At 45.8% G+C, this 27356-nt stretch overlaps 1 protein-coding gene across 2 annotated transcripts in view; it reads right to left on the reverse strand.

The window, feature by feature from the left end:
- AGRN (agrin) overlaps positions 1 to 27356 on the reverse strand; it is a 591795-nt gene that overhangs the window by 531920 nt on the left and 32519 nt on the right. For both annotated transcript variants that reach the window (XM_069241113.1, XM_069241112.1), the window contains exon 2: positions 24629 to 24890. In XM_069241113.1, the coding sequence (XP_069097214.1) occupies positions 24629 to 24890 (262 nt within the window). The remainder of the gene's footprint in view (positions 1 to 24628; positions 24891 to 27356) is intronic.

Raw genomic sequence — 27356 nt, forward strand, 5'->3', positions numbered from 1 at the left:
ACCATGTGTGCATGCTTTTGTGTAATCTCGGAAACTAAGCTGCACAGGTTACCAAAGAAACAGGACTATACCGGAGCCTCTAGGATATGAAAGTTACAATACACATCTCACTAGGACTTAAAATAGTTACAGGATTATATAAACATTACAAAACAGCAAAATAGCTCAGGGAGTTAAACGCTCACTGCTGTAATCTGCAGTTCACACATTAGAATTCGAAGAAGGTAAGATCGGCCTTCCATCCTTCTGGGGTCAATAACTCATGTACAATTTAATTCGGTAATATAAACACCTGCTATTTACAGTGCTTATAATTCCAGAATTGCATTATAAAGCGGTATATGAAAGCGTTGTTGATATTACGGGTTTACAAGGCGGCAGTACACGGCTACCTAAAGGTTAACCAGTTGGGAGTACACACACGTGTCCCATAAATTCTCCAGCCTCGGAGCAGTCTCACAGAACACCACAAATCACAGCATACATGCGTCCACCCTTTTAAAGTGTTCGCTGTCGATGCTTTATACCCTTACAATTTCCTTTGGGGTGCGAGTTATCGGCAGTCCTGAGCGCGGCCATAAATCTCCCATTAATATAGTGCACAGAGAGGGAAATGATTTATTCTCATTACACAACATAGCTACGCCTCGCGCTGTTTACCTTCCTATCTATTACACGCGCTTTCATTACCCGTCAGAGTGTTTTTTTTACTGTGGTTTACCAAACCGGGAGCACTGTGTAATACTGCACACACCTAAGCTGACAATGAGCACTACGCAAAATAGGACATTTTACAGAGATTGCGCAAGTGGCTTCTTTAAAACGACTTTCTGCTCTCTCACAACTCAGCATCACAAGCAGTGGACACCAACTCTCACATCCTGTCAAGGAGCTTTATTCTTGTTTCGATCCAACATGAAATGCATTTTGCATAATCAAAATAGAACTGCATTAAAAGAAGTAAAAAATAAATAAAACAAAATTACGAATACTTTGAAACCCATATGCGGGCGCAGTGATAGTGAGTGGGACACCTGCGGAGCTGCGGCACCGCCGTTCACTCGAGTGTAGAGAGCCACCCGGGCTCTACAATACAATGTGTCCACTTTCACCCCGAGGGCGGGGCTCGGTCCTAGGGTATAAATAAATGGCCTAAGGTGACAGCCGACTAGTACATCACGTCGGTGGCTGATGTTGGGCTGTTGCCCTAATCGTGAGGCCTACTGCATGGCTAGCACACTGCACTACAGGGAGTAGCCATGGGTGCAGGGAATGCTTCCTGTCCCTTGTCTTGTAAGTCACAGGACAAGAAGTCACTGGCACAAATAACGAGTCACTTCCTTGTCGCAGAGTCACAGTGAGGTTTTCAGGTGCCTCATGGGTTTAGGTGACTCACGACCTCCCCGCTCTTTGTTGGGCACTTGCAGCGCCGAGACCAGGAAGCGCCTCAACCACCAGCACGTTACAATCATTGCTGCTGTTTTCACAGTGCACGTGCCTTTTTATTGCTTGTTAATTAGTCTTACGATTCTCAAAGATTTGTTTACATAGGTTGAAGTTTATGATTGTCATGTTTGTGTGTTAATAAACATGACTTTTGTACCCATGAGGAGTGTTGGTATCTTGTCACTGAATCCCTTCACTTTAAGTTTGCAGGAATTTTATAGTCAAATACACCGGTGTCAATGAAGAACAGATTCCTTTGGCTACCATAGAAACAATGAAAAATACTGGGCTGCGGTACCTGGTCACAAAGATGTGTTTCAGATTACAATGGGCCAATCCCAAAATATTTACATGTTTCTTTGGCAACTGGCTGACTAAAGACACCTGTGTAGCGCCCACTACGGGCCCTAGGAATTGGTGATTAACCAAGTGCAGATTTCACAATAAATATTTTTAAGCAGGTGTGTAAGACATCATAAAATCCCGACGCATAGCAAAGTTGAGGGAAGGAGCATTACAAAATGCAGTAGCCTGGGCTACTTGTTTATTCATTTGTAGTAAATGCACCCCCATAACCAAACTTAACCCACCTCTTGGCAAAGCAGGGAATGAAACATCCTGAACACACTGATGCAATAAATACATCCAGAGACAGCCCATTGTGAACGGAGGGAGCTTTCCAATTGGCCTACCCTATGTTATGTATGCTTACATTATTTATTTGTATCACACGCATTGCATTATCCAGCTATCGCCAGGGTATTGGTATCATGGTTAGACTGATTAAATGAACAGTGGCAAACGAGCACCGGCATAGCCAACCAGACTAACCATGGCAAGCCTGAGGTGTTTTTTTAAGTAAAAATGTGCAATAGGCAATAGAATTGTAAAATGAATAGAAACTAATAATGGCAAAATATAAGGGTTGACTGCATAGTATAAAAACGAGAGAAGAAAATGACATCACAATTTTTTTTTAAATGAAAGAAAGAAGAAATAAAGGCTGAGATTGGCATACCATTTAAGTGGATTTAAAAAAAAAATGTAGTACCTCACTAGTGTGGGTTGGCCTAATGCCCACAACAGGAAACACAACAGGGACACATCACATTTTTACATTGAAAACTGATGTGCTTTTTGGAAAGTGCCTAGCTGTGGATTCTGGCCTTTAGCTCAGCCGGCACCTAGGGAAACCTACCAAACCTGTGCATTTTATTAAATTAGACACCTAAGGTAACCCAGGATGGGGTAACAAAGGGGGGCTCTCGCCAGGTTCTGTTACCCTTTTTTGGATTAGACTGGGGCAGATTGTTTTGGATTGGAGTGAGGCAGACTGGAGTGGGGAATATTGTTTTGGATTAGAGTTGGGCAGATTGGGGTGGGGCAGATTGCTATGGATTGGACTGGGGCAAGATGGACTGGGCAGATTGTTCTGGATTTGAGTAGGGCAGATTGATTTGCATTGGAGTGGGGCACATTGTTTTGGATTAGAGTGGGGCAGATTGATGTGGGGCATACTGTTTTGGAATAGAGTGCGGAAGATTGAAGTGGAGCAGATTGTTTTGGATTGGAGTGGGCCAGATTGTTTTAGACTGGAGTGGGGTAGATTGGAGTGAGGCAGATTGGAGTGGGGCAGATTGTTTTGGATTGGAGCAGACTGGAGCAGATTGTTTTGGATTGGTGCAGGCAGATTGTTTTGGACTGGAGTGAGGCAGATTGGTGTGGGGCATACTGTTCTGGAATAGAGTGGTGAAGATTGGAGTGGAGCAGATTGCTTTGGATTGGAGTGAGGCAGATTGTGTTGGACTGGAGTGGGGCAGATTGCTTTCGATTGGAGTGGGCAGATTGTTTTGGAGTAGAGTAAGGCAGATTGGAGTGGGGCATATTGTTTTGGATTAGAGGGGAATATTAGAGTGGAACAGATTACTTTGGATTGGAGTGGGGCATAATGTGTTGAATTGGAGTAGGCAGATTGTTTTTGATTGGAATGAGGCAGATTGTAGTGGGGCATATTGTTTGGGATTGGAGTGGGGAAGATTGTAGTGGGGCAGATTCTTTTGGAGTGGTACAGATTCTTTTGGATTGGAGTGCAGCAGATTAGGGTAGGGCAGATAGCTTTCGATTGGAGTGGGGAAGATTGTTTTGGATTTAAGTGGGACAGAGTGAAATGGGTTGGGAGGACCAGTGGACAGGAACTGATTGATTCAGCTTAATCAGTGCTTGGTCCCTGCTCCACAAAGAGGAACAGAAATGATACCAGGCCTTTAGTGACACATTATAAAACTGTAAAGAAGAGTGCCAGGCAAACAAACAAATGGCAAACTACGGGCGGACTCCAAACCCTTTTTTGTAAACATAAGTGTCTCGCAAGTGAGACGCATGCGCTACCACATTCTCTCACAGGATCGACCCTAAAAACAAATACCTCTCAAGAGAGACCCAAGTTCAGTGGGCTTCTTTAACAATCTGTGAAAGTAAGAACACTAGTGCACAAAGTCCTTGTTAATTTGGTGGGTAAATTGTAAACAAAGCATAGGATAATGGATACGCAATGGAAGGAAGATTTCAAACGCATCTTTGCTGAATCATTGAATGAATAACTCGCATATGGGGATTATTTAAAACAGACATTAAGTAAGCAGATAAAACACAGACTATCAGGGGGCATCATAGGGAAACAGCAGAATTAATAAACTGCATATGGTAGCAAATGGCCTGACCGAGCAAACTGAATATGTTCTGAAATGTAAAAATATATTAGGCCCGATGAACAGATTTGGTTGTGACTCTTGTAGTATTGTTGGCTCACTCCCAATTTCCAGGAGGAAGACAAGGAATTCAGAAGTAAAGGAGTACAAGAGCAGTAAGTCATATTCACTTGCAGCAAAAGCTTTGTGAATTGGTCCATTTATGCGTTCACATGATGTTTACTTGGTGCTGTGTTATGTGGATGCGTCCACATATATTTTGTGCCAGATTACGTTGTACACTTTTTGTGAACGTTTGTTACATCTTTCCTGGCCTCCTACCTTGTTTTATAGATGGACAATAACTTTGGTCCACTACATGTTTTGTAAAAAAACAATTGTGGTCATTGTATACATTTACGACTTGAACAAATGCGATGTAATCTGTGTGCGGACCCTCTGGTTATAAAGGGTTTTTATTGTACCAACCACGTTTGCTTTCTCTTTCGTTTAAAGACGGAGCCACATGGAGCCATGTTTGAGATCGATTAACCATTAGTGGGAGGGGAAGGCGCGTGTGGGTTGTAAAATGTGAAATCACTTGTAAAACAATTTTGCAAATCTTTCTGTCTGGTAATATAGAGTTTAATTGGTAGACGCGCGCACAGACAGAAGGCTGTTTCAGAGCTCAGCTCCTGGGCTCAAGAAAGCGGCGGGGCCCCACCAATGACTTCATGATACCCCTCCAAATACCGTAGCTCACACACTTCTATCTGGGGGAAAAGTGTGAATGTGAACCTATCTCCTGGCTGTTACACAGTTACCTTTATTACAGCCGACACTGACTGCATTTGAAAGTCAATGCATTCTCTGCCATCGGTGTCAACGTGTCACTAAGCGCTTTCATACGCAATTTAAAAAAAAAACAAAAAAAAAAAAAAAAAACTTACCAGCCACGTCTATGTTCCAACGCTCCAGCCGCCTCTCATCCTCTTCCGCCCTCCCCACCCATTCCAGACGCTTCTTTCATGCTGTTACAAAGCATGAAAGAAGTGCCCTGATTGGCCTGAGTGGGCAGAAATGACACTCGGTGAGGGGGTGGGATACAGCGCTTGGTCTCCACCCGGCTGCTACATGCGCATGTCAGTTTGGACGGCCAAACTGATATGCGCACTTCGAAGCGCACCACCAGTCCACCTCCACTTGTTGAGCTGGTGGATGCTGGCCCCGCCCTACAAAAGCCGAAAAAATAAAGAGATAATAAAATACTTTTATCATCCCTTTATTTTTCTGCTTTCAGCAGCAGGGCGTCTCTCCTCTGCTATAGAGGAGGGGATGCCCCTGGTTGTTCCGCCATCAAAGAGTCGGCCAGCCAGTGTCTGAACAAGGCAAGCGGTTTGTTGAGGGGCAACATCCACGACAACATGAAATATTGTGATCTGTGCGTCTGAAGTGTGCAGAGCACGGGCAGAAGTTTTTCGCCGGCTCCCGAACGTAAATGTTTTCAGCCACCTTGTGTGTTTCTTTGCAAAGTGATCACAGGCTGACACCTCCGGTCTCTAAGGATTCTGGAAGCAGGGCAACTGCTGCAGTCCCCTTGTTTTCTCTGAAAAACAAGCACACTAATCAGGTTGCGGCGATCAACCTGCACCCTAAAATAAAATATTAATATCACAAGCGTAGTAAAGAGCTTCTATGAGTCTGCTTTACCAGCAGGTCAGAATGACTTGAATCATGGATAATTTGCTCTTGATTGCTGCTTTCTCTTCGGATACACTACCACTGCTATCCAACACCCATCAGGCTTGTCATTTAACATGTCAGATTTTTCATTGTGGCAGACATAACTAACCATGTTATTCTGTTCAGGCATCTGCCCGATTTTTCTTTCCACGGACATACCTGAATATTTACACTTTTCTGTTTTTTGAAACATTTTTCTGGGACTCAGCCGAGTCCAATTCCGAAGATGGTTTCCAAAACTTCCTGGCTGAAGTGTTGGCAGCCAATCAAATCTCAGCACAAGATCGGGAGGTTTTGCAGAGCCTTTGCGTCCTTAGATATACACATTTAATTTTTCTTTCACATCTCCAAAGCTACTGAACGGATTTACACCAAAAAGGGTCCTTTCTAGACCAAGAGCTTTCTGACAAATTTGGTGTAACTCCGCCCAGCAATTCGGGCTACAGTCATTTTCAAAATCCCAATCGAAATTAACATGGAGAAAACACGTTTTGGGACCCTCCCTTTTTCGCTGCCCCTGCCTGACAGATCACCCTAAAACTTTCAAAACAGCAGCTGAAGTGAGTGTCAAACTTTTGGAGGACATTTTGTGAAGATCCATCATTCGGCGACAAAGATATCTGCAAGTTAAAAAATGCTTTTTCAATAAAAAGTAGGTCCTAACTATAACTACCTGTTTAATAAGATATATATATATATATATATATCTATGTCTATATCAGTGATTTTTCGGAAAGCATTAGACCGACGAGAGGACTAAAGCTACTTCTAGGCCAGACCTAAAATTGTCATTGCGCACACACCGTAGCGGCCTGAAGCGAGCTCATGGCCTACTCTTAGTTAAATAGGCAGGGCGTAGAAATAAGCTGAGTATAGAATGAAGAAAATGGCGTCCCCAGAAACACGATAACCAACACAAGACACAAGCTTCAGCAGGCTGTATAAGGTGGGCACAGAGAAGGTATACATAGGCCCCAAATTCAGACTTGGAGGAGTTCAGACCAGAGAAACGTTACCCTGAAGTAAAAGAGGCTGGTCGAATTCCGAATTTCGAAGGGTATGTGGTTGCAGAGGTGAACAGCATGAGAGGCGGAACATGCACATATCACTTTATTTTCAGTAAAGACCGTCGTGCTTTTTCTTGAACACAGAATACTTGGTTGTTGGATCAAGCCTCCCCCTCACCCCTTATTCTCACTGCCAAGAGATGGGATCACAGCTCCTAGTGACGAGGCAGCGCATGGCCCAGCAGGAGGCAGTGCCTGGCCAACCGGCAGGGCGCCCCCCTACATAACAGGGAATTTCACAACAAACGGGCGTCTGGGTTTACCAGCATCTCACGAGTGCAGCTTACATTTCTCACCCAGAAGGGGGCCTGTAGCTTCGAGACACCCTCTGCATTAAACACACTCGGTACAGAAAATGTAACTGACGCTGAGCGTGGACGCCAAGAAGGCGTAACTAGGGAACACATAGCACTGCTAAAGGAGAGAGACCCCCACCTCCACACTACCTATGTAGAGGTTTGAGCTAAGTGCAGGAAACACACCATGTCAGCAATCTAGGACCCAACTACACCCCACCCTCTGCGCCCCGGGACAGAGGTGTAAATGAAACGTACCGGTCTCCAGCCTGAGCCCATACATGTACAGGAAGCAAACCAGGCCTAAAACCGGAAACTCGACTGCTCCTCACCCTGCATCGACTAGAACAAAGATGTACAAGAAACCTATCCAGCCTCCAATCTGTTACACAGCTGCCCCCATCCACACGAACCCATTAACAGAAGAAAAATATATTAAACATATTGGCACTACGACCTGAGGTACAGCGATGTACACGAAACATACCCGCCCATCAACCTTTAACCCAGATGTCAAGTACAGAAATGTAGAGGAACCAAACCTTGTCACCAACCTGTAGCTCGTCTGTACTATGTCCCTCATCGGCTCAAGTATGAAAACACACCTGGACATCAACCTGCCACCCACCTGAGCAGTACAGGGATGCACAGGAAGTACTTCTGGTCTACAACTTGCAACTCCGCTCCCCTTCACCCTCCATAGACTCAACAATGGATACACAGGAAACATTGGCAAGCACGGTCAAGAGATACACAGCAATTCGTAATCAAGCGAGCGATATGGCCATGCACACAGCTGTAAAGTAAACATAAGTGCCCGACAAATGCCGCCTGGCAACCCCTTCTTCTGCCAACAACTTACGTATAGATGGACAGGAAGCGTCTGTGGCCTCACAATGTGCAAACGAACCACACTCCTTCCTCCAATAGTCGATGTATAGAGATGTAAAGACGGCATACAGCCTCGAAGGATAGCTTTTTTATTACTAGCTTTTCCAGGATGAGAAACAATCTACTCTGTCCTCAGGGGAAATAGCAAGACACAACAGAAAGGGTTCAAAAACACAGCTTTTCTACAAATGACTCAGACAGAAAGAACCTCAACACCCAACATACACATCAAACTTTGCTTGGAAACTGTTTATATAAAGCTTTATGAGCAGCTATGTACACCAGTCATTTGTGGTGAACCAGTGTGGTGTTGAAATTGAGACTGAGGTCTGCAGGCAGGAAGCTGTGGGTTTAACTCTCGGCTCAGCTGACGCACAGTGTTACATCAGGATAACTAATGCACAAGTGTCAGTCAATTCTACAACAGAACCATCAGCAGTGAGCTGTGCAGCATGATGTACATTACCTAATTATCCAATTTCTCGTCCCAGTCCTTACTCAATGATAAGCACTTCCATTTCAAAGTTACAAGTAAACTAATCGTTTTGATCACACCTTAGAAGTCAGCAAATCATATTTTGTTCTGAACCACCCTCAGTCAGGCACCCCAGACCTCAGTGGGTTCCCCTTCACTGCGCATGGCAATGATGAGGGAATAAACTAATGGCTGCTGGTGTGACTTTCTCTTGGCTGCGGAGCTCCTCAGGTCTCCTCTCTGAGCACCACCCTCTTCAACATCTACATGGCCCCGCTTGCAGACATTGTCAGATGCCATGGACTCAACATCTTCTCCTATGCAAACAACACCTAGCTGATTCTCTCACACCGAAGGACCTACAGCCGCGAAGAGCAACTTTCACAACGGGATGGAGGCAGTTGCCTCCTGGATGAAGGACACCTGCCTCAAACTCAACTCTGACAAAACGGGGCACCATTCCCTCATCCTGGGATGACTCCTGGTGGCCTGAAACATTTGATTCCCCCTCATGACCATGCACGTAACCTCGGCATCATCCTCAACTCTTTGCTCTCAATAAACCACTAAATCAAGGTCATCTCCTCATGTGTCGTCATCCTGCTTCCACACACTCCGCCTGCTTTGGAGGATTTTCAAGTGGATTCCCATAGAGTCCTCTCCCCAATCCCCGCCAGCCCCTTGAGACCCCAACGAGTGATTAACCACACTGTACAAGAACCATTGATTGATTGGCTCTTGAGTTCCTGATGACAACATGACACTTTGGTAGATCCTCATAAAACATGGAATATGATGATGGGGAGAGAAGGTGGTAAGGGGTGATTTAGAACTTTGATATGGGGGTGCTAAAGCAGACAGGCAGGCTGTCTCCGTGTTGATTAAGAAAGCACAGGGCAAAGAGGGGACATCTGAGCACTAAAGATTACCAGTACATTCTCCAGCCAATAATTTAGTATTGATTGCTTGATAAAGGACATAAAGCAATGACAGACCATTTCGGCACACTCCCCCCTCAGTCGACAGGTGAAGCATGCAACACCTTTCAATGTATAGGATCAGTCATTTAAAATGTTTAATTTTTATGTCAGTAACAAGTAAAAAAAAAAATGAAAATTTCTCATCAGAAGATCAATTCATCCAACCCAGGCCTCGTCCAATATTTTAAATTCTGGCACACAGAGACAGTGCATGGTGTTGAATATTACACTTTAACTACACTCTCCCACACAATACCAACTCTTTCGATGCTCCAGCTATCAAGACATTTTCTACCGACCGATCTTCCATCTTGAATCAACAAAGTACCTCCTGCAACAGCTCCCCAAGATCCCGACGCCCGGTACTCATCAGCTTAATGTCTAATTGAAATATAATTCAAACACCAACAACTGCTGGCCTCTAAAACCTTTGTAGAGATACAAGATTTTAGTTGAGTTCTAAATCCTACTCAAACGGCTTTGTTACCAATGGCCACGTAATTCTGAAGGGGCCGGCAACAGCAGTAATTGACCCCATCAAAATAAGGAGAACCGGGGAAACCTATCTATTTCCATCCAGAGCTTCAGCAGCTGAAATCTCTGGGTGAAGTTCTGAGGCAAAATTGCTGGTGGTATCAGACTGATAATTCCACTTTTCTTTGTGAATTCTCAGGGTTCAATACACAAGAGGCTGGATTTTCTCAGTCCCCTATAGTTACCAATATCCCTGGTACCGGTAACTCCAGGTGTAGCGAAATGCTAACCTATTTCCTAAGCCATGGGTAACGAGGGGTACAGAAGTCAACATGTAAGATGTGGTGTCTTCTCAGCATGGTAGTGCAGACAACCCCTAGGTCCTCTCCGACCTTCCTTTTATCGAGATCAACCAACGAGGATATGATTTAAGTAGAACATCAAACACCAGCTAGAGAAGCAACTCACTTCTGCTAAGACTCTTCAATATGAACCATTACCGTAAGAAACAGGTGGATCAATAAAGCACGAACTAAAGGATGGCAGGTGCCCAGATCTCCGGGCATAACCTTGAATCTGTTTACGACTAATGAGGTCTTTGCATCCATAATGCAACGTGAATTGATGACCTTGTTTACAGTTTTGCATTCCCTTCTTTCTCTTCGGTACTAGTGAGACCTGCTACGCAGCAGAAACCTCCCCAAAGCGACTTTGCTTCTCTTTAGCAACTTAAAGCTTTCGCATTAAAAAGTGATGCTCTGTTCTTACATTTTTAAACACTGTTCCCTAGCTTTTAATGAGGAGCAGATGGGTGAAATACATGATGTATGGGCTGGCATCGAGAAAATGTTAAATAAGTACAAAAAAAGATTGGAAAACATGACCCATCGTCCATCTTTCACACTTCACTGACAATACTATGACAGTGCCTTGTGCAGTACTTCGAAGCCCTGTATAAAAGTTGAGAAATGAAGGCGAAGTGCCGGAAGCTGACCAGGCTACTCTAGATGAGGTGCTCCCATCCGGAACCCCCACACCATGGACCCCCTCTCTGCAGTCATGTCCTTGTGGCACCTGCCTGTGACTTTCCTGCCTTCTTTACTATAAAAATTATACATTCACAAAGCAGCAACCGGTGTGTCCACAAAACTGCTTATAGCTTCAATTAAAAACTCTAGGTCCAGCCCTAAACTAAGAAGTGAAGGGGGGTCCAGAGACCGCTGAACCATGGGAACCACCGGAGAAGAATGGCGGGGTTGGTGGGGCGGGGTAAAGAGCGCTCATCACAGATGAATATGAGTGTGCGTAGTGTGGGGGGGGGGGGGGGGGGGTGTCACAGGAAAATTGAGTGGAATTAAACACAGAAAGTCTGAGCCCAAGCAGAGGATGAATGAGTGGCAGGCTAGAGAGTTCCTGAGCCCAATCACGGGGCAGGTGAGTGAAAGGAGAGAGTCCTGACCCCAGTTACAGGCAGAGTGACTGGAAGGATAGAGCGGGAGCCCTGACCCCAGCCACAGGATGAGGACACCAACAGCGGGACCCCAGACACAGGATAACATAGTGGAATGACAGAGAGTGCCCTGACCCCCGCAGCGGGATAACTGACTGCAAGGATACAGAGAAAACGCTGAGCCCAACTGCAGCACAAGTGAGTGGAAGGATAGAAAAAGAGAGAGCACTGGGAGCACAATTACGGGATAAGTGAGTGGGAGGAGAGAAAATGTTCTGTATCCAGTCACAGGATAAGTGAGAGGTAGGATAGAGAGAGCGCTCTGTACCCAGTCACAGCATAAGTGAGAGGCAGGATAGAGACAGCGCTCTGTACCCACTCACAGGGTAAGTGAGAGGCAGGATAGAGACCGCGCTCTGTACCCACTCACAGGGTAAGTGAAAGGCAGGATAGAGACAGCGCTCTGTACCCAGTCACAGGGTAAGTGATAGGTAGGACAGATACAGTGCTCGGTACCCAGTCACAGGATAAGTGAGTGGGAGGAGCGAGAGCGCTCTGTATGCAGTCACAGGATAAGTGAGAGGTAGGATAGAGACATTGCTCTGTACCCATTCACAGGATAAGTGAGTGGGAGGAGAGAGATCGCTCTGTACCCAGTCACAGGATAAGTGAGAGGTAGGATAGATACAGCGCTCGGTACCCAGTCACAGGATAAGTGAGTGGGAGGAGAGAGAGCGCTCTGTATCCAGTCACAGGATAAGTGAGAGGTTAGGATACAGACAGCGCTCTGTACCCAATCACAGGATAAGCGTGTGGGAGGACAGAGAGAGCGCTCTGTACCCAGTCACAGGATGAGTGGGAGGACAGAGAGAGCACTCTGTACCCAATCACAGGATAAGCGAGTGGGAGGACAGAGAGCGCTCTGTACCCAGTCACAGGATGAGTGGAGGACAGGGAGAGCGCTCTGTACCTAGTCACAGGATAAACAGGTGGGAGGACAGAGAGAGCGCTCTGTACCTAGTCACAGGATAAGCGGGTGGGAGGACAGAGAGAGCGCTCTGTACCCAGTACCAGGATGAGTGGGAGGACAGGGAGAGCGCTCTGTACCTAGTCACAGGATAAGCGGGTGGGAGGGCAGGGAGAGTGCTCTGTACCTAGTCACAGGATAAGCGAGCGGGAGGACAGGGAGAAGGTATTCTCAGCCCACCCACAGCACAAGTGAGCGCAAGGATAGAGACACAGACCCACGCCCAATCAGAGGATAAGTGACTGGAAGGACAGGGAGAGCTCATACGTGAGTGGAAGGATAATGAGTGCAGACCCTATAGAGTCATAAATCACAGAGAACCGGCCCTGTCCCTAGCTCGTAGCACCAGCCTTCATCTAGGGTGGTCCATCGGGGGGCCGAGGACTCGGGGGTAAAGGTACACTGCAGCATGTGCGACCCAGGGTCTGCAGCCTCACACCGAATGCCTACGTCCCCTCCAGATCTAGCCCAGAGGGGGCACCGCGCCTCTCAGAGACCCTTCAGAGCGCATGGGCTGGGCGAACCGGGGCAGAATAAAAGACCCCTTTCCGTCTTTTTAGAAAGTATGCGTGTTCCGCTGTTGGTATGTTAGCACCCCTGAGCTCTCCAGCTGATGCTATTTTATCTGTTATGCATCCCCTCTGCCCCCTTTGACAGGGCTTTGGTGGGGGTGCAGACAACCACAAACAGAAGGAAGGAGTTATTTGCTGCTTGCGGACACGGCGCTGTTTGTCTTTCTCGCCAAGTCCTAGATTGGAATTCCAGGCCGAGCCCATGAAGATCCTTTATCTACAGGACTGAGATGAGGGTCAAAGGGACACCAGATCCTCGCGCTTCATGCAGATTTAACAGATTAGTCCAAGACACCCGCAGTCCTCACCAAAGGCCCCCCTCTGCTTTACACCCCCTCCCCTTAACCACCAATCCTCAACCCCACCAATTCCCTTCTAGGAACTGCCCACACCACGAGGTTGGTCTCTCCCAGTTACAGTATTCATCACCAACCATCCTCAGTCCCCGCCCCACCCACCCAGCGCTTTCACCTCCCAACCCCCACAAATATGAGTCTTTAAAGTTCAATCCGTTTTACCCATAGTCCTCAGCTCCCCCTCCCTCCGGTGCTGCCTCAGGCACCGAAATTCTGCCTCCGCACCTCTTCCACACCAAGCTGTCCTCTCCCCCTCCTCCCCACGTTCACATCAGAGGCACAGACAAGCTTTACAGCTTTAAGTCGCTCCTCCAGCCCCAAGTAGTACAGACACTCAGGAAATGTTAAAATGAGCAAGCATGTGCGAGGGTTTTGAAATTTAATACCTATAAAATGTTTATTAACTCACTGACATGGCCAGGCTTGCAGGACGTAGACACTTTCAAATGTGTTGTACTGCAACATTTATGTAGCGCTTACTACTCCCTATGTGAGGAGCTGAAGCGCTTGTCTACATGGGTAGCATGGTACAACGTGCAGGAGCGGTCGGTAAGGTGTTGCATGTGTTTTGATCCTGTTGGGAGTGTTTCCGTGTAGGCAGTGTTCAGCAATGTAATGGATGATGCATGACCCCCCTGGCAAACATCGCACGCAACCACGGACTCAACCTAATATCATACGCCGACGACACCCAGCTCATCCTTTCCCTCACTAACAATCCCACCGCAGCCCGAACCAAACTTCACGAAGGAATGAAGGAAGTGGTGAACTGGATGACAGACAGCCGTCTGAAACTGAACGCAGACAAGACGGAAGTCCTCATCCTCGGCCCCACTCCCACCGCATGGGACGACTCCTGGTGGCCCCCCGCCCTAGGCAGCACTCCCCAACCCACCGACCACGCACGCAACCTCGGCTTCATCTTGGACTCCTCACTCTCCATGACCAGGCAGGTGAACGCTGTGACCTCGGCATGCTTCAACACCCTCCGCATGCTCCGCAAGATCTTCCGCTGGATCCCCACCGACACCAGGAAGACCGTCACCCACGCCCTCGTAGCCAGTCGCCTGGACTACGGGAACACCCTGTACGCCGGCATCACCAACAAACTGATGAGAAAACTCCAACGAATCCAGAACGCCGCCGCAAGACTCATCCTGGACATCCCTCGCCACCACCACATCTCCGGACACCTGAGAAAACTCCACTGGCTCCCCATCAACAAGAGGATTACCTTCCGACTCCTGACCCACGCACACAAAGCCCTCCACAACCTCGGACCCAAACTGATCAACAGCCGCGTCTCCTTCTACACCCCCCCGCGGACTCTACGTTCCGCCGGTCAGGCCCTGGCAGCTGTACCCCGCATCCGCAAAGCCACCGCCGGAGGAAGATCCTTCTCCTTCTTGGCAGCGAAGACCTGGAACTCGCTGCCCAGCCACCTTCGCGCCATACCTGACCACCTCTCCTTCAGAAGGCAGCTCAAGACCTGGCTCTTCGAGCACTGACCCCCCCCCATCGCCTTGAGACCCTTTATGGGTGAGTAGCGCGCTTTATAAATGCGAATGATTGATTGATTGATTGATTGATGAAGACGTGTGAGAGACATTTATGTGAATGCATCTCGATTGGATAGTCTGGAAATCATGCACACTTCTCAAACCAGAGCTGACCCACCCCTGCTCCAAAACTGCAATGCTAGAAGTGCAGATCACAACCACTTTCACAATTAAAAAACAAACAAACTAAAAAACGCATACGAACAGGCGATTGCTGTCTCCGGCCACAACAGAGGACAGCAGAAAACCTCACAGGGATGCAAAAATGCAAGTAAGAATCTCTCCCAGAAAAGCAGCAAATAAGAATACTGAGAGAACAGGTTGAAAGGACATCCCCTTTAAGAGGAACGGAGGACGATTCACTTCAGAGCCAACAGTCCTCTCCAGAGGCATAAAAAATGTATGGGATGAAACAAGTCCGTGGCAGAGCAGGCTGCGAGGAGATGACAGGTTAATAACAACAGACAAGGAGGGAGCCAGGTGTCCTCGCACTGCCTCGTGTCCCCTGCGGGAGGCGATCTGAGGTCATCGGCTATAAGGCCCAGTCAAAGGTCACCTGTTGCATCTGTACCCTGTGGTACGCGCGTGCGACCACAGAGCTGTTATTCACGCACTCTCGTCCCCACCCTCGCGCCTGTGTACAGAAAGGGATCTGTGGTGTGGTATTGGGCCCTGTAAGGACGCTGGGGCTTTTGCGCAGAAGAATCGTAGGGGAAATAGGAGTGACCCTAGGCCTCCAGTGTCACAAATGAAAGATAAATAAAGCATTCACTTGTAGTGGAGTGAGGCGTAAAAAGTGCACAGTCATCTTAATGGGCAGGCAAATTGTGATTGGAGAGCATAGTTGAAAGGAAGGGAACCACACGGAGAAATATTCAAAACCACCCACCGAGGCTCCCCGCAACCCTTTCCCTCAATGCGAGGTACGAAGTTTCCTCCTAGAAAGACACAAGCTAATGACATTCTCCGTTAGAATATAACAATTCTCAGGGCATATTTATTACAATTAGTAAACACGACCTTAAAACATTTCACAGCATTTTTGTATATTATTTAGTATATGTACATTACTTCAGTTGGGGATAATTAATAAATGGGTTCTCCTAACAATAGCTCTTAAAGGAGTCATGGTTGACCACCCCCAGGCACCTATGGGATTGACTATTCCAATTCACTAGGGGCTGAGATCCCCCCCACCCAACAAGTTGCGTAATACAAGGCAAACTCACCTGCCCCATCAAGATACAGTGTGGGTCACTATGAAATCTGGACCGCCAAAAACAACCATGCCAGAGCGACCCAAAGAAGGGATCTCCCTGGGCACCCAATAGGGCCTGGCTTGGGAAACCAGGCCAAACCTTGGTCCCATGGCACAGTCACCATCCCCCCAGATCCCCAGGTCTATGTAATGGAGAACCGTGGGAGGCAATGGGCAATCGCTGAAGCAGGCACCCCAAGCCTCTTCTAAATATAATGCAGTTCCCCAGACCTGGTCTCTCATCCATGAATGGACCAAACAGAAACCAAGTGGAAAGCAATGAGTGAAGCTCACCCCTTCTCCACCATATCTTCTCTCTCATTCACATAACCTCTCACAGCTGTGAGCCACGCTCTCGCCTGTTCTCTGCCTTACATTCCACGAGGGACAGGCCTGTGGGGAAAATCGGAAAAATATTCTGACAGGCTGGCACCTGTACAAGGCCAGTTGAAATGTAAAAAAATGTTGGATATTTTGTGTGAGGCCAATATGTGTCACTGAATCAGTCATGACAGATGTAGGTAAAATCCAAAGTGCCAGTCGATGCAGTAGTGTGCAGTGCAAATTAGGCACAATTTTGTTACTGCTCTCTATGCCCACTTATCTGCCCCAGACAGGACGTGAAGGTAAATAGAACTTAAAATACTACAGCTCAAGAGCAGCAGTCACCATGTTCAGACAAAGACACAAGCTGCCATTAGCGTCCAGTTCCATTATTACCAGTCGTGGCTTGCGGGCCGGTGCACATTGGGGGCGGGGGAAGCAAAAATATTAATAAAAATTCAAATAAACTTACGTGACGCTGCGTCGCGCTGTACCCCATTCCTCTACTGGCTGCAGGAAGGCAAATGCTCCCAGCCTGCCCTGTGGCCAAGCCTTACACTGCTCAGAGACTGGGAGCCTGTGCAGGCTCTCTCGCTGGGCTGGAGAGAGCCCTGTACGCATGTGTGTTTGACTGGCCCGAGAAGGCCGGGCAAACACACATGCGCTTTGTACGGGAGTGGTGAGCACTTCCCCTCACTACTAGTCACCCGGATGGCCCCGCCCCTTTACAAGGAAAAGATAATATTATCTTTTCCTTGTAAAGGTTTTTGCAGCTGCCGGCGGAGAGGCGGCACTCCTCCGCCCTCATGGAGGAGCTGCCCCTGATTATTATACTGCCTGGTTAGAATAGCGCTACAAACACGGACAAGGCTACGAAGCACTCCAATTTGCTTCAGGGGTTCCTGGGCGTACACTCCTTCCCACTTTTTCATTATACTTTTTCTCCTTTGATGTTCCTTTTCAATGTCCCCTGCTGGCTCCGATTCCCAGAGACGCCATGTTTGGCTGGAGTACACAACAGATCTAGTAAACTTGGTTTAGTAATCTCTTCTAAGCAGTTAGGTAACAAGTCACGGAAAGTCTGGAGTCCTGTCTACCACAGCAGGCACAGTACTAGCTCTCAGTCACCTGTGAGTAGGTGCCACTTCATCTTTAATCTGCTTCATATTTCTTGCAATCTAACGAACCAGAGGAAAAGTCTGATGCAAAGTGCTACATAACTACACCCAGTATTCTTGGCAGTGTACGTGCTGGAAGGAGGTGGCTTTTGATCTGCCTGACAGAAACTAGGATGTGTAGTGAGGGGGCGCCCGAGGATCGCCCTTTCTAAAGCCTGAAAATCATATTTATGCATAGATCCAGGGATAACCTTCAACAACTGGAACAAACATGCGAATTACACCCATAAGGCAATGCTCAACCACCATGCATCTACAAGCTTTGATGTCTTCCTAACCATAGAAAGTGGTATATACATTATTCAACTCATCAATACACATAACCACGTCGTCTTAGTCCTATTTACAACTAATACATTTTCTTATCAAATAAAAAGCATACTGAGGTAATCGCGGCTATTTTGGTGACCAAAGCTGAAAAACAGAAACCACAAACTGACAGATGCTCTACCAGTGATGCTACACCCACATCTGTGGAGGGACCAAGGGGATGGTGCCACAATGGGTCATTCACTCTGGATAAGTACTGTGTATGGTGGGCCTCTGCAATTATAAAATAGTGGAGGGCCAAATTGACAATATTATGTAGGAAAGCAATTTGTGTTACATGATGCTGCAAAATCTATAGCAGTGTTATTTGTTATTTTCTCATTTAAAAAAACTATTAAACCTGTCTGGATGAAGGTGTACCTCATTTGTACAATGTTAACAACTATATTCAACGCTTCACTACTAAGATGTGACAAGGAAACCTTCCCAAATAGTTTTCTACCACACAGAACCATGTATGGCATATTCAGTATATTTAATTTTGATCAGTTTGTGCTAGAGATTTTTTTTTATAATTCTGCAAATCATGCAGCAGATGGTGGATTAAGAGACCATGTAGCTTTAGCCAGTCTGTGCCATCCATTATAGACCTTACTTTCCCTGGTTTAAGTACCATTTCTTCTGGTCACCTTCATGGTCTGATTCCTCCACCAAGCCAACCTAACCAGAATTACACCTGTATTTGCTTCAATGCGGCCATAAGAGAAACAACCATTTGCAATCCAATCGGTCTCACATTTGCTCAAGTTAGAGCTATTAGCATTGTAAATTCCTAAATGGACTTTTCTTGCCACATAAATTGAAAATGAAAAGTAAAACAGTTGACATAAGCAAGTCAATTCAAAGTGCCATGGCCACCATGAGCATGAACGCGAAGGAGAGACACAAAAAGAAAAATAAGTTTGCTCACAGTCAAAGGTATTGGCAAATGTGCAATAATCCATGTAACAGTGTTGATGGCCAAGGCGGTAACAAAACTGCCCCAAGGAGGGAGGAACATAAAGCATTTACCAATGATGATAATGGATTTTTGAAAAGCAAGGCCATTAACGAGTGATAGTGATGGGCGTGCGGTGGGCATGGCTAAAAGCCCACAGATAGATTACAACAGGCCAGAGCGCTTGCGTGCTCGACCTTAAAAGGCCCTTATTGCCCATTATGAGAATAAGTAAGGCTGAGTCCGACACCTTCCACCTCGAGAAACGTGTGATATGGGAGATGTATAAAGCTATACCATACAGCCTACACTTAGAGAATCCAGGGATATGTGAGAATAAGCCTGAAGGTACCACCATTCCTTAAGCTTCGAGGAACCTGCAGTATGTGAAAATAAGTCTGAGGTTGTACCTCACAACTTAAATCTCAAGAAACCTGTGGTACGTGAGAATATGCGTGAGGTTGCACCCCACAGCTTACACTTCAGAAAGCCTGTGGTATGTGAGAATATGCCTGAGGTTGGACCCCACACCCTATATCTCAAGAAGCCTGCGGTATGTGAGAGTATGTCTTGAGGTTGTACCCTGCAGCCTACACCTCATGAATTCTGCCATATGCGAGTATGTGCTTCAGGTTGTAACCCCTGCATGGTCATAAGCCACCATCTGCTGCATAACTTGTCGATTTCTTTAAAAAAAAAAATAAAAAAAAAAAGAAAGAAAATGTAGCGCAAGCAGATCAGCAATAAACATACTGAATGCACACATGCAGTTCTGTGCAGTGGAAAACTATTTGTGAAGGTTCCCTCGTCACCTATAAGCTGAAGATCGCTAAATTTAGTGGGTAACATAATACTAAAGAGGTGTAAATTTGCCCAGACAGTATCAATAGTTGTTAATATGAGAAAATAGCTACCCTATATCGGCGCAACTGGTCACTGTTTGTGCCAAGAGTGACGGCCAAACAGGTTTCAGATTCACCAAGAGGCAGGGCCCACTTACAGTGCCAGTGTGTGACAGGAGCTCTGACGCGCGTCTAACGCACTGCATGCAGCTGAAGATCCTTCATTTCATACACTTGTGGTTTGTCGCTCTTCCCAACAATCTCCACTTCCTGATTCATATGTCCACTAGGCCATGTTTGTAATGCACAAGTTATTTTATCTTTTCAGTGAAAGCACTAAATAAAATCTATAAGCACAAGTTTTGCTGTGTTGAAACCAGCCTCCTTTGTAAGGCCAATCTCTTGAGGGCTCCACTTCTGAAAGAAAGTTTAAGCTTAGTTTTTCACATCAAAACGATAGGACCGGGATGACCCCAGTTTGGCCCTAGCCACAGCACAGCCCCAACGAAACACTGACAAAGGTAGACAAGGATTTTGAGTGGAAGAGTTATTACAGAAATTGCATAGCACTCCATAACACTGGGAATAATAATAACATGCAATAAGACATTATCAAAATGTTTATCCTAAATCATAAAGAACGTAAGCAAATCAGACATATGGATAAATCAAATAAATATGTCTGACCTTCAATCAGGTAATAAAAAACACATTGCAATACATTGCTTGTTATTGCACACAATACCAGGAACCTCCCACCTTGCTAAATATCATTGGACCACACAGGTGAAACCATACCACTTGTATCCATGGGGGGCAGTTCCCACCACCTCACCGTCCCTTGTCCTCATGGTAAAGGTTCCATCTCCACCAGACACCAAGCTGCCATGGGGCTGTGATGGGATGGCTAGGAGCTAGAGTCCTGTGCCCATCCCAATGATCTGGGCACCCTAGCCCCCAAGCTGGTGTGTACATCCACCGGTTGGTTCAGGACTGCTGGACCCTAACCTTGGTGTTGTCCAGAGTACTCAGTTTTAGGGGGAGCCCTCTGATGCTTAGTGGTGAATTTAGTATCTCAGATTCCACCACGAGGGTGACCATGGGCCAAGAGGTCCTTCGCCCACATCCACCCATCGACGCCGCCCACTCCTCAAGAAAGGCTGAGGCCGGAGTTAAGGGCATCCAAATACCGCTTGGCCAATGCTGGGGCAGGCAGAGGAGACACGCCTCCTGAGTGACTCCCCACATCCTCCCACTGCCTCGTCTCATGAGGTGAGAGGGCAGATGTTTGCAGGCCAGCTCAATGCAAGAATGGCACCGAGGCCCGGGCCACGAAGGGCCTGGATCCTAAATGCTGTACCACCTCGATTGGGGGGGGTGCTCTGTCCAGTATGAAAGAAAACTCAGTTTATGTAGCACATTAAAATGCACAAGCTTTGAGGGAAGGGTAGGTTTTGATAGAAGTAGTCAGAAGGGTAGGCTGATGCAGATTATTTCATTAATGTTTTTTCTTGTGGACTGGGCAGGAAATTGAGAGATCTGGGAGAAAAGGCCCTATAGCAGTGAAGTGCAGGCATTCCCTTCTATTGGTGTTTGTGGGGTCAATTCAAGAGATTTTGGGGAATGTACAGTACTACTCTTACAAGCATCACTGAACTGGTCTTAAAACATCCAAATTGGGAATAAAATCGAAATATTCAGGGACTATTTATGCACATCAGCTGTGCACTCTTTGCACAGAGTTGGATGTTTCAGTGTGAATTTGCAAGGGCATGTAAGAGTACGTTAAAGAGTTCTAAAGGAGTACTACTTCTCGTATGCAAATGCTTTTGTGAATCAGCCCGTGTGTCTGAACACTGATCCCTGTTCCAAATACCCAAGATCTGGTCCAAAGAACCACTTCCTGTGTCACACGTTCACACAAAATGAGGTCCTAGATTCTGAGGTCTGTGTAGGATCACCTAGCATGTGACTGAAACACCACATCCTGTATACTACCCGCACACGTCTTCAGCAGTACAGTTTGTATGTAGCTAAATGCCCCACGTGCTGTGTTCCACCTTCACATACTCAGTCCCATCAGCACTGGTTCAAAGAGCCCCACTATCTCACCCGGACGTGTGTTACTATTAGCATGTGTTAAACTACCCCCGTCACTATCCCACCCGCACATGTATGATCCTATCAGCATGTGTCCCAATGCCCCATACACTGTATGCCAACAAAATAAGTCCAGTCCCATCGGCCTGTGTTCAAAAGCCCCACTTCCCGCAACCCGTGTGTAAATCTTATCACTCATTTCCATCTCGAATGTGTGGCAATACCCTCACTTTTACAACAGTGCTGAATCGGAGGGTAATAGCATAGGTAATTACATGTCAATTTAGTTACCTGTGAAAAAATGTGTATTAAGCAATGTTACCATCTATTTTCCCACTAAATGACATTACTGTGAGACACTGAGGGTGAATAGGTCTGTCCCCTTAAGGCCCGGATCCACACCGTTCCATTAGTATCTCACGTGAAACCTCGCAAATAGGGAAATAGGGTTGAATGCACTATGTCCATAATTGCACTTCCTATAGTCAATGCACACGCGGTGAATTAGGTCCTATTTAACTTGTACCCGTACCGCGAATTCCCGTATCGCATGTGCACCCAGTGTATTCAGTCCCGTTTAGCCAGTTCCCAAGCAGGACTTCCTGTACCCCATGTGCACAATGAGTTCAGTTCCAAAGCGCATAGAAGCCATGTAATTGGCGAACAATGCTCTTTCCAAACATCTACTAGCAAAAACATGAGCTCCATGAACCCCACTTCCGCTATCCCTAGTGCACAAGGTGTCTTCATACCCATTTAGCCTGTGATCCCTGCAGCCACAATCCAAGCCTTCCCCTGACTTCCTGCATACAAGGTGTGTACACCGTATTCGGTCCCATGAGCTCGCTTCCATGCACTCTCCCAGGATGGCAAATAATGGAGAGGCATGGAAAGCTGAACATGTTTTTCACAGTAACACCGATAATCCGAGTCAGGCGAGCCAGGGAGGCTGCCTCACCTGACCCCTTCACTGACCCACGCTCGGAGATGCAAGGTTCCCAGTTTCAGTTTACAGCATGGTGGACTGCTCTCTCTGCCTCCTGAAATAAGAACTTCTTTCAGTAGCAGTCGAGGTTTAGGCAGACCTAGGATTCCTAACAGCCCGAATTGCCCAGCCCCCTTCTTATGATGCCTACAAAGCCCGCAGATGCCCAGACACAGAATTCTGCACTGCGGCACCGACCCAGCGCTCTAAGCCTGGCGTGCCTCCAAAACTACACCAGCAAATGTAGATGAGATTATTGATGAGGCCAGACATTAGGCTAATGGCGGCAAACACTGCTCATAAATTTGACTTTGTTTAATTGCGCTGCAATTTTGCACGATTCACGATGCATTTTGTTTCCAAAAACCACTCCAATTTACTTTTGCAGCACTTGATCAAACGTGCTGCGTGGAGCTGCTGTAGAAAAGCATGACTTGACAAAGGCAGGAAGTGTTGTTTTAATGTGCCAACTCATGCAGCGTTAGCACAATAGGGGGATACAGAAGATTAAGCCAGTAGCAACAGACACGGAGTATATAATCGTAAAGTAGTCCCTCATACATTTCAATTCAAGCACAGAGTGCAGGCGGAAGTATAGACACAAACAGCCAATAGCATTAGTTGAGAGACGAACACCCACTTGGCTGAGCCAAGACTGACTGACAAAGACAACTCATATCTGAAAAAAACTGGATGAAGAAAGTCAATGGTGGAACCGGGTAGACACAAAGCCCACCCAATGTATAATGTTCGCAGTTTATCTGTTCAACAGCTGCACCGTCAAAACCAAGTTCCAAAGCCCTGCTCCATAATGAATCACTTACTTTAGTCTTCTTAACACATTTGTAATAGAAGTAAAAATAAATTCTGTCTGGGAAGTGCCACTTTCATTTTATTTGGGATTTCTGTAGGAGCTTTGCATACCACTTTCAGAGAACCTAGGGCTTACAAAACGTAAACAAAATACACCTTCTATCGAACCATACGAATATGGACTTCCATAGAGAAGCCCATCTATTGTTGCTTGCTTTATGCCACTTCCAAATTTATGAATAGAAGTTTAAAAATAGTAATGTCTGCAATTTTCACATTCGACCATATAGTGAAAAAAACACACACACACACACACACATTTACATTACATTTTTCCTTTAACAAGGTTCTTTAAGTATTTGTTTAGCCAAAAACCCTATCCTATTTCTTAGCATGTGAACTACAGAAAAAAATGTACATTTTGCTAGAAGCCTGGAGGAATCAGAAAAAAAAATAATCACACACTTGAGAGAGGACAGAAAGCAAAAATACTGCAAAATAGATCCCTGAGATCAGAGACTCAGAAGTGTGAGACAAGGAAACCAGGAGTCTGGGAAGCAACCAGGGGACATTTGCTTATCTCACAAAATAGATAAGGTTAACAGAATTTCTATCAACACTACTTTGGGAAACATCAGTCAATTTTCATTTTCATTACAATCATCCAAATTAGTCTAGGTCAGAAGAGAGTTCAGGCAAGGATTCCTGTTTAGGGGCACCCTCCGCAAAGATGCGATCTATAGCTGTGTCCCAGTACACGTATGTGTGTTCTACGACCAACATCCATAAGAGGGTCAAAGAGAAACAAATGAGATCTAGTGATCTGTGCTGCCCTCACCTTCCACGCAGTGCTCCACCTCCTCCAGGTTGCGCAGGGTAATCCGCATCAGGCTGGAGTTCAACATCAGCTCATTGCGGTGCGAGGGCCACATGCTCTGGGGTGCAGGGTTGACAAAGAATATCCGCGTGTCACCTGTCGACACTTGGTTGTCACAAATGGTGGGATCACCAAAGCCAGCCACCATTACTTTGTTGCCACCATCCAGAAGGATCTCATTGGTTACAATCTCACGGCCCTTTAGGTAGCGCCACACTCGGACCTAGAAGAGGGAGTAAAATACAAAATGTTCATAGACTGTGAAAAAAACCTAAAGATCATTGAAAATGACTAGCCATCCAAGTCAAGAGTCTAGTGGGATCAACAATTACACTTTCAAAAAAACTGGCCCAAATTTGGAATGAACATACCATTTAGAGAAGTGCAGCTTCAGAACCCTGTGTCATATGCACCTACCACACTCTACAAATAACAGTAACATCACCACATTAAGAGTTTTAACTGTGATATAGTATTACAACTGTCACAGGGATGTCCTTGGAATCATGCACACGGAGAAGCCTTAACTCTGGACCCATCAGACCAAACATGAGCGGGAAATCCATGATCATTCACACCAGGTGCAGGTAAAGCAGAACAAATAATAGGAAAGTCAAACTTAAAGGATGTAGTAACGTGAAAAAATAGAGGATCCGAAATGAAAAGAATCTATGTACAAAAATGGATAATAACACCTGTCTCCTTATTTCTAATTTGATATTCTATCCTTTTTTGAAAAAAAAAACGAGCATCACTGTATTAGAGCATGGGCATCAACTTGCTTCAAAAGGTAGGATCATTCCATTGAAACGAAGATACCAAATGATGAATTTTAGATTACCTCGCAATTTTACCATGAGATTTGCCAGTAATTAAAGTACAGAATACCACCCCCTTTGGTCGAGATCTGTGTGAACCTAGGATTTCTGTAGAGGTTTATATAAGGTCCACTATCTCACAGATTCACAGCAATTACTATTTCAAAGCCCAAAAAAGTTTGATCTGGTTGAAGATGAAATGCCTAAGCTTTTCTAACAGTGCTCCTCCCAATTTCTTTATTTCCCACTACAGAACCTCCACTCCAAAAAACGATCTTCTAAACAACCTAAGCACAGGCCAACTCCAGCAATGAAAGGAAAATGAAATTTAAATATTAAGTCTGTACCAGGATAGCGGGGCCCTGATAAATCAATCTTCTTACTCTAGCACCCAAGAATATCATTTGGACAACCTCCTTTGCAGGTAGTATAAATAACGATTACTGGCTAAGGTCAACCACACTTCTATTACAATCATAACACTAATTTGAAGACAAAAGTTGTGCATTCCCGTGCCATACTCAATTCATTTTATTTCACTTTCAGTCTAGGGTTTCAGAGTGTTTAAAAGGTTGATTGGGGTAGCGGAGGCTATCTACAAATTTGGTCTTTTGACAGTGGTAATATTTATCAAAGGGTTTTGAGCTCACAGGAATAGTGGAAGGAAGTGAACAATCTTCTTTGACATGGCAACAGGAAGCAAGCGCCTGCTGAGCACTAGTTTGTTTATTTAGAAGTAACACTGCACCTGCTGCTTTGCATACGTCTTCTGTTTCATCACACCACGGCCTGCCATCCAGAATCCATGTCTTGCGTGGATACGCAGAACATTGTTGTCATCACTCTACACACATTGTCCACGTGCGCGCCAGGAACTCTCTCAATCCTGCTACCACTCAGTTCTGCTAGACCATGGGTACTCACAAATATTTTCCCAGGAGCCAAAACGTTTGGTCTAGGACATGACGGAGGGCCGCATTGATGCCAGCAGGGTACGGTCAGGCTGGGGAGGGGTTGGCAGTAAGGTGGGTGTAGGGGAAGCAAAGCATATACATCTAGTTGCTGAATTACACAATGTGAAACCAGGAAACTTGTGATTAATTATGGCTTCCCCACTTTACCAAACTGTGTGAGTCTAGCCAATTGTTTAATTTCACGTTTCCTCGCTTTTCTTTATTATCACTTATGAGGACCTCTAAATACATGGTTTCAAGGTGTATGCTGTAAAAACCCTCTCCTGTGTTTAATTTAATAAACTATATGTTTTTCATGTGTGATAGGAACCCAGATCACCCAAAGAGTGCACGTAACCATGTTGCCTATGTAGTAAACTATTGGCATTTTGTCCGGGTGGAGGGAAGAATTAATACTTCTAAATTCATGTTTGAAAACTGTAACTTTAAAAATAATACTTCTCAATGCTATGATATAATCTGATGTACTCAAGTGAAAAGGTAGTGCATGTTAATTAAATACACGCTTTGAATTTTGAAGAAACTTTATCATATTTTTTAACTTTTACTGCTAGATGGCTTTAAAAATAAAGGTGCTCTTAAAATTAAGTGGTGCAGGAATCAATAGTTACTTCCTCTCTTTAACACGGATTAACCTTTAAATAAATACCTGCCTGTTTAATTTAACATTTTTTTATTGTTAGCATCTATCTAGTAACAGCAGCCTTGCTGTTCTCTAGGGGGGGGGGCGCATGTCAAGGTCAGGAGGGCGCATGGGGCCCCCAGGCCGTACTTTTAGTATCAATGTGTTAGACCATGGCTTTGAACACTCCACAGGGTTGTGGCCCCACCAAGAACAAACAGAATGCTCCTCATGGTCCATCAGGTTTGGGCCTACTATGGTAGTATGGTTCTGCT

The sequence above is a fragment of the Pleurodeles waltl genome, chromosome 6, assembly GCF_031143425.1.
Source record: "Pleurodeles waltl isolate 20211129_DDA chromosome 6, aPleWal1.hap1.20221129, whole genome shotgun sequence".
NCBI classification, from domain to species: Eukaryota; Metazoa; Chordata; class Amphibia; order Caudata; family Salamandridae; genus Pleurodeles; species Pleurodeles waltl.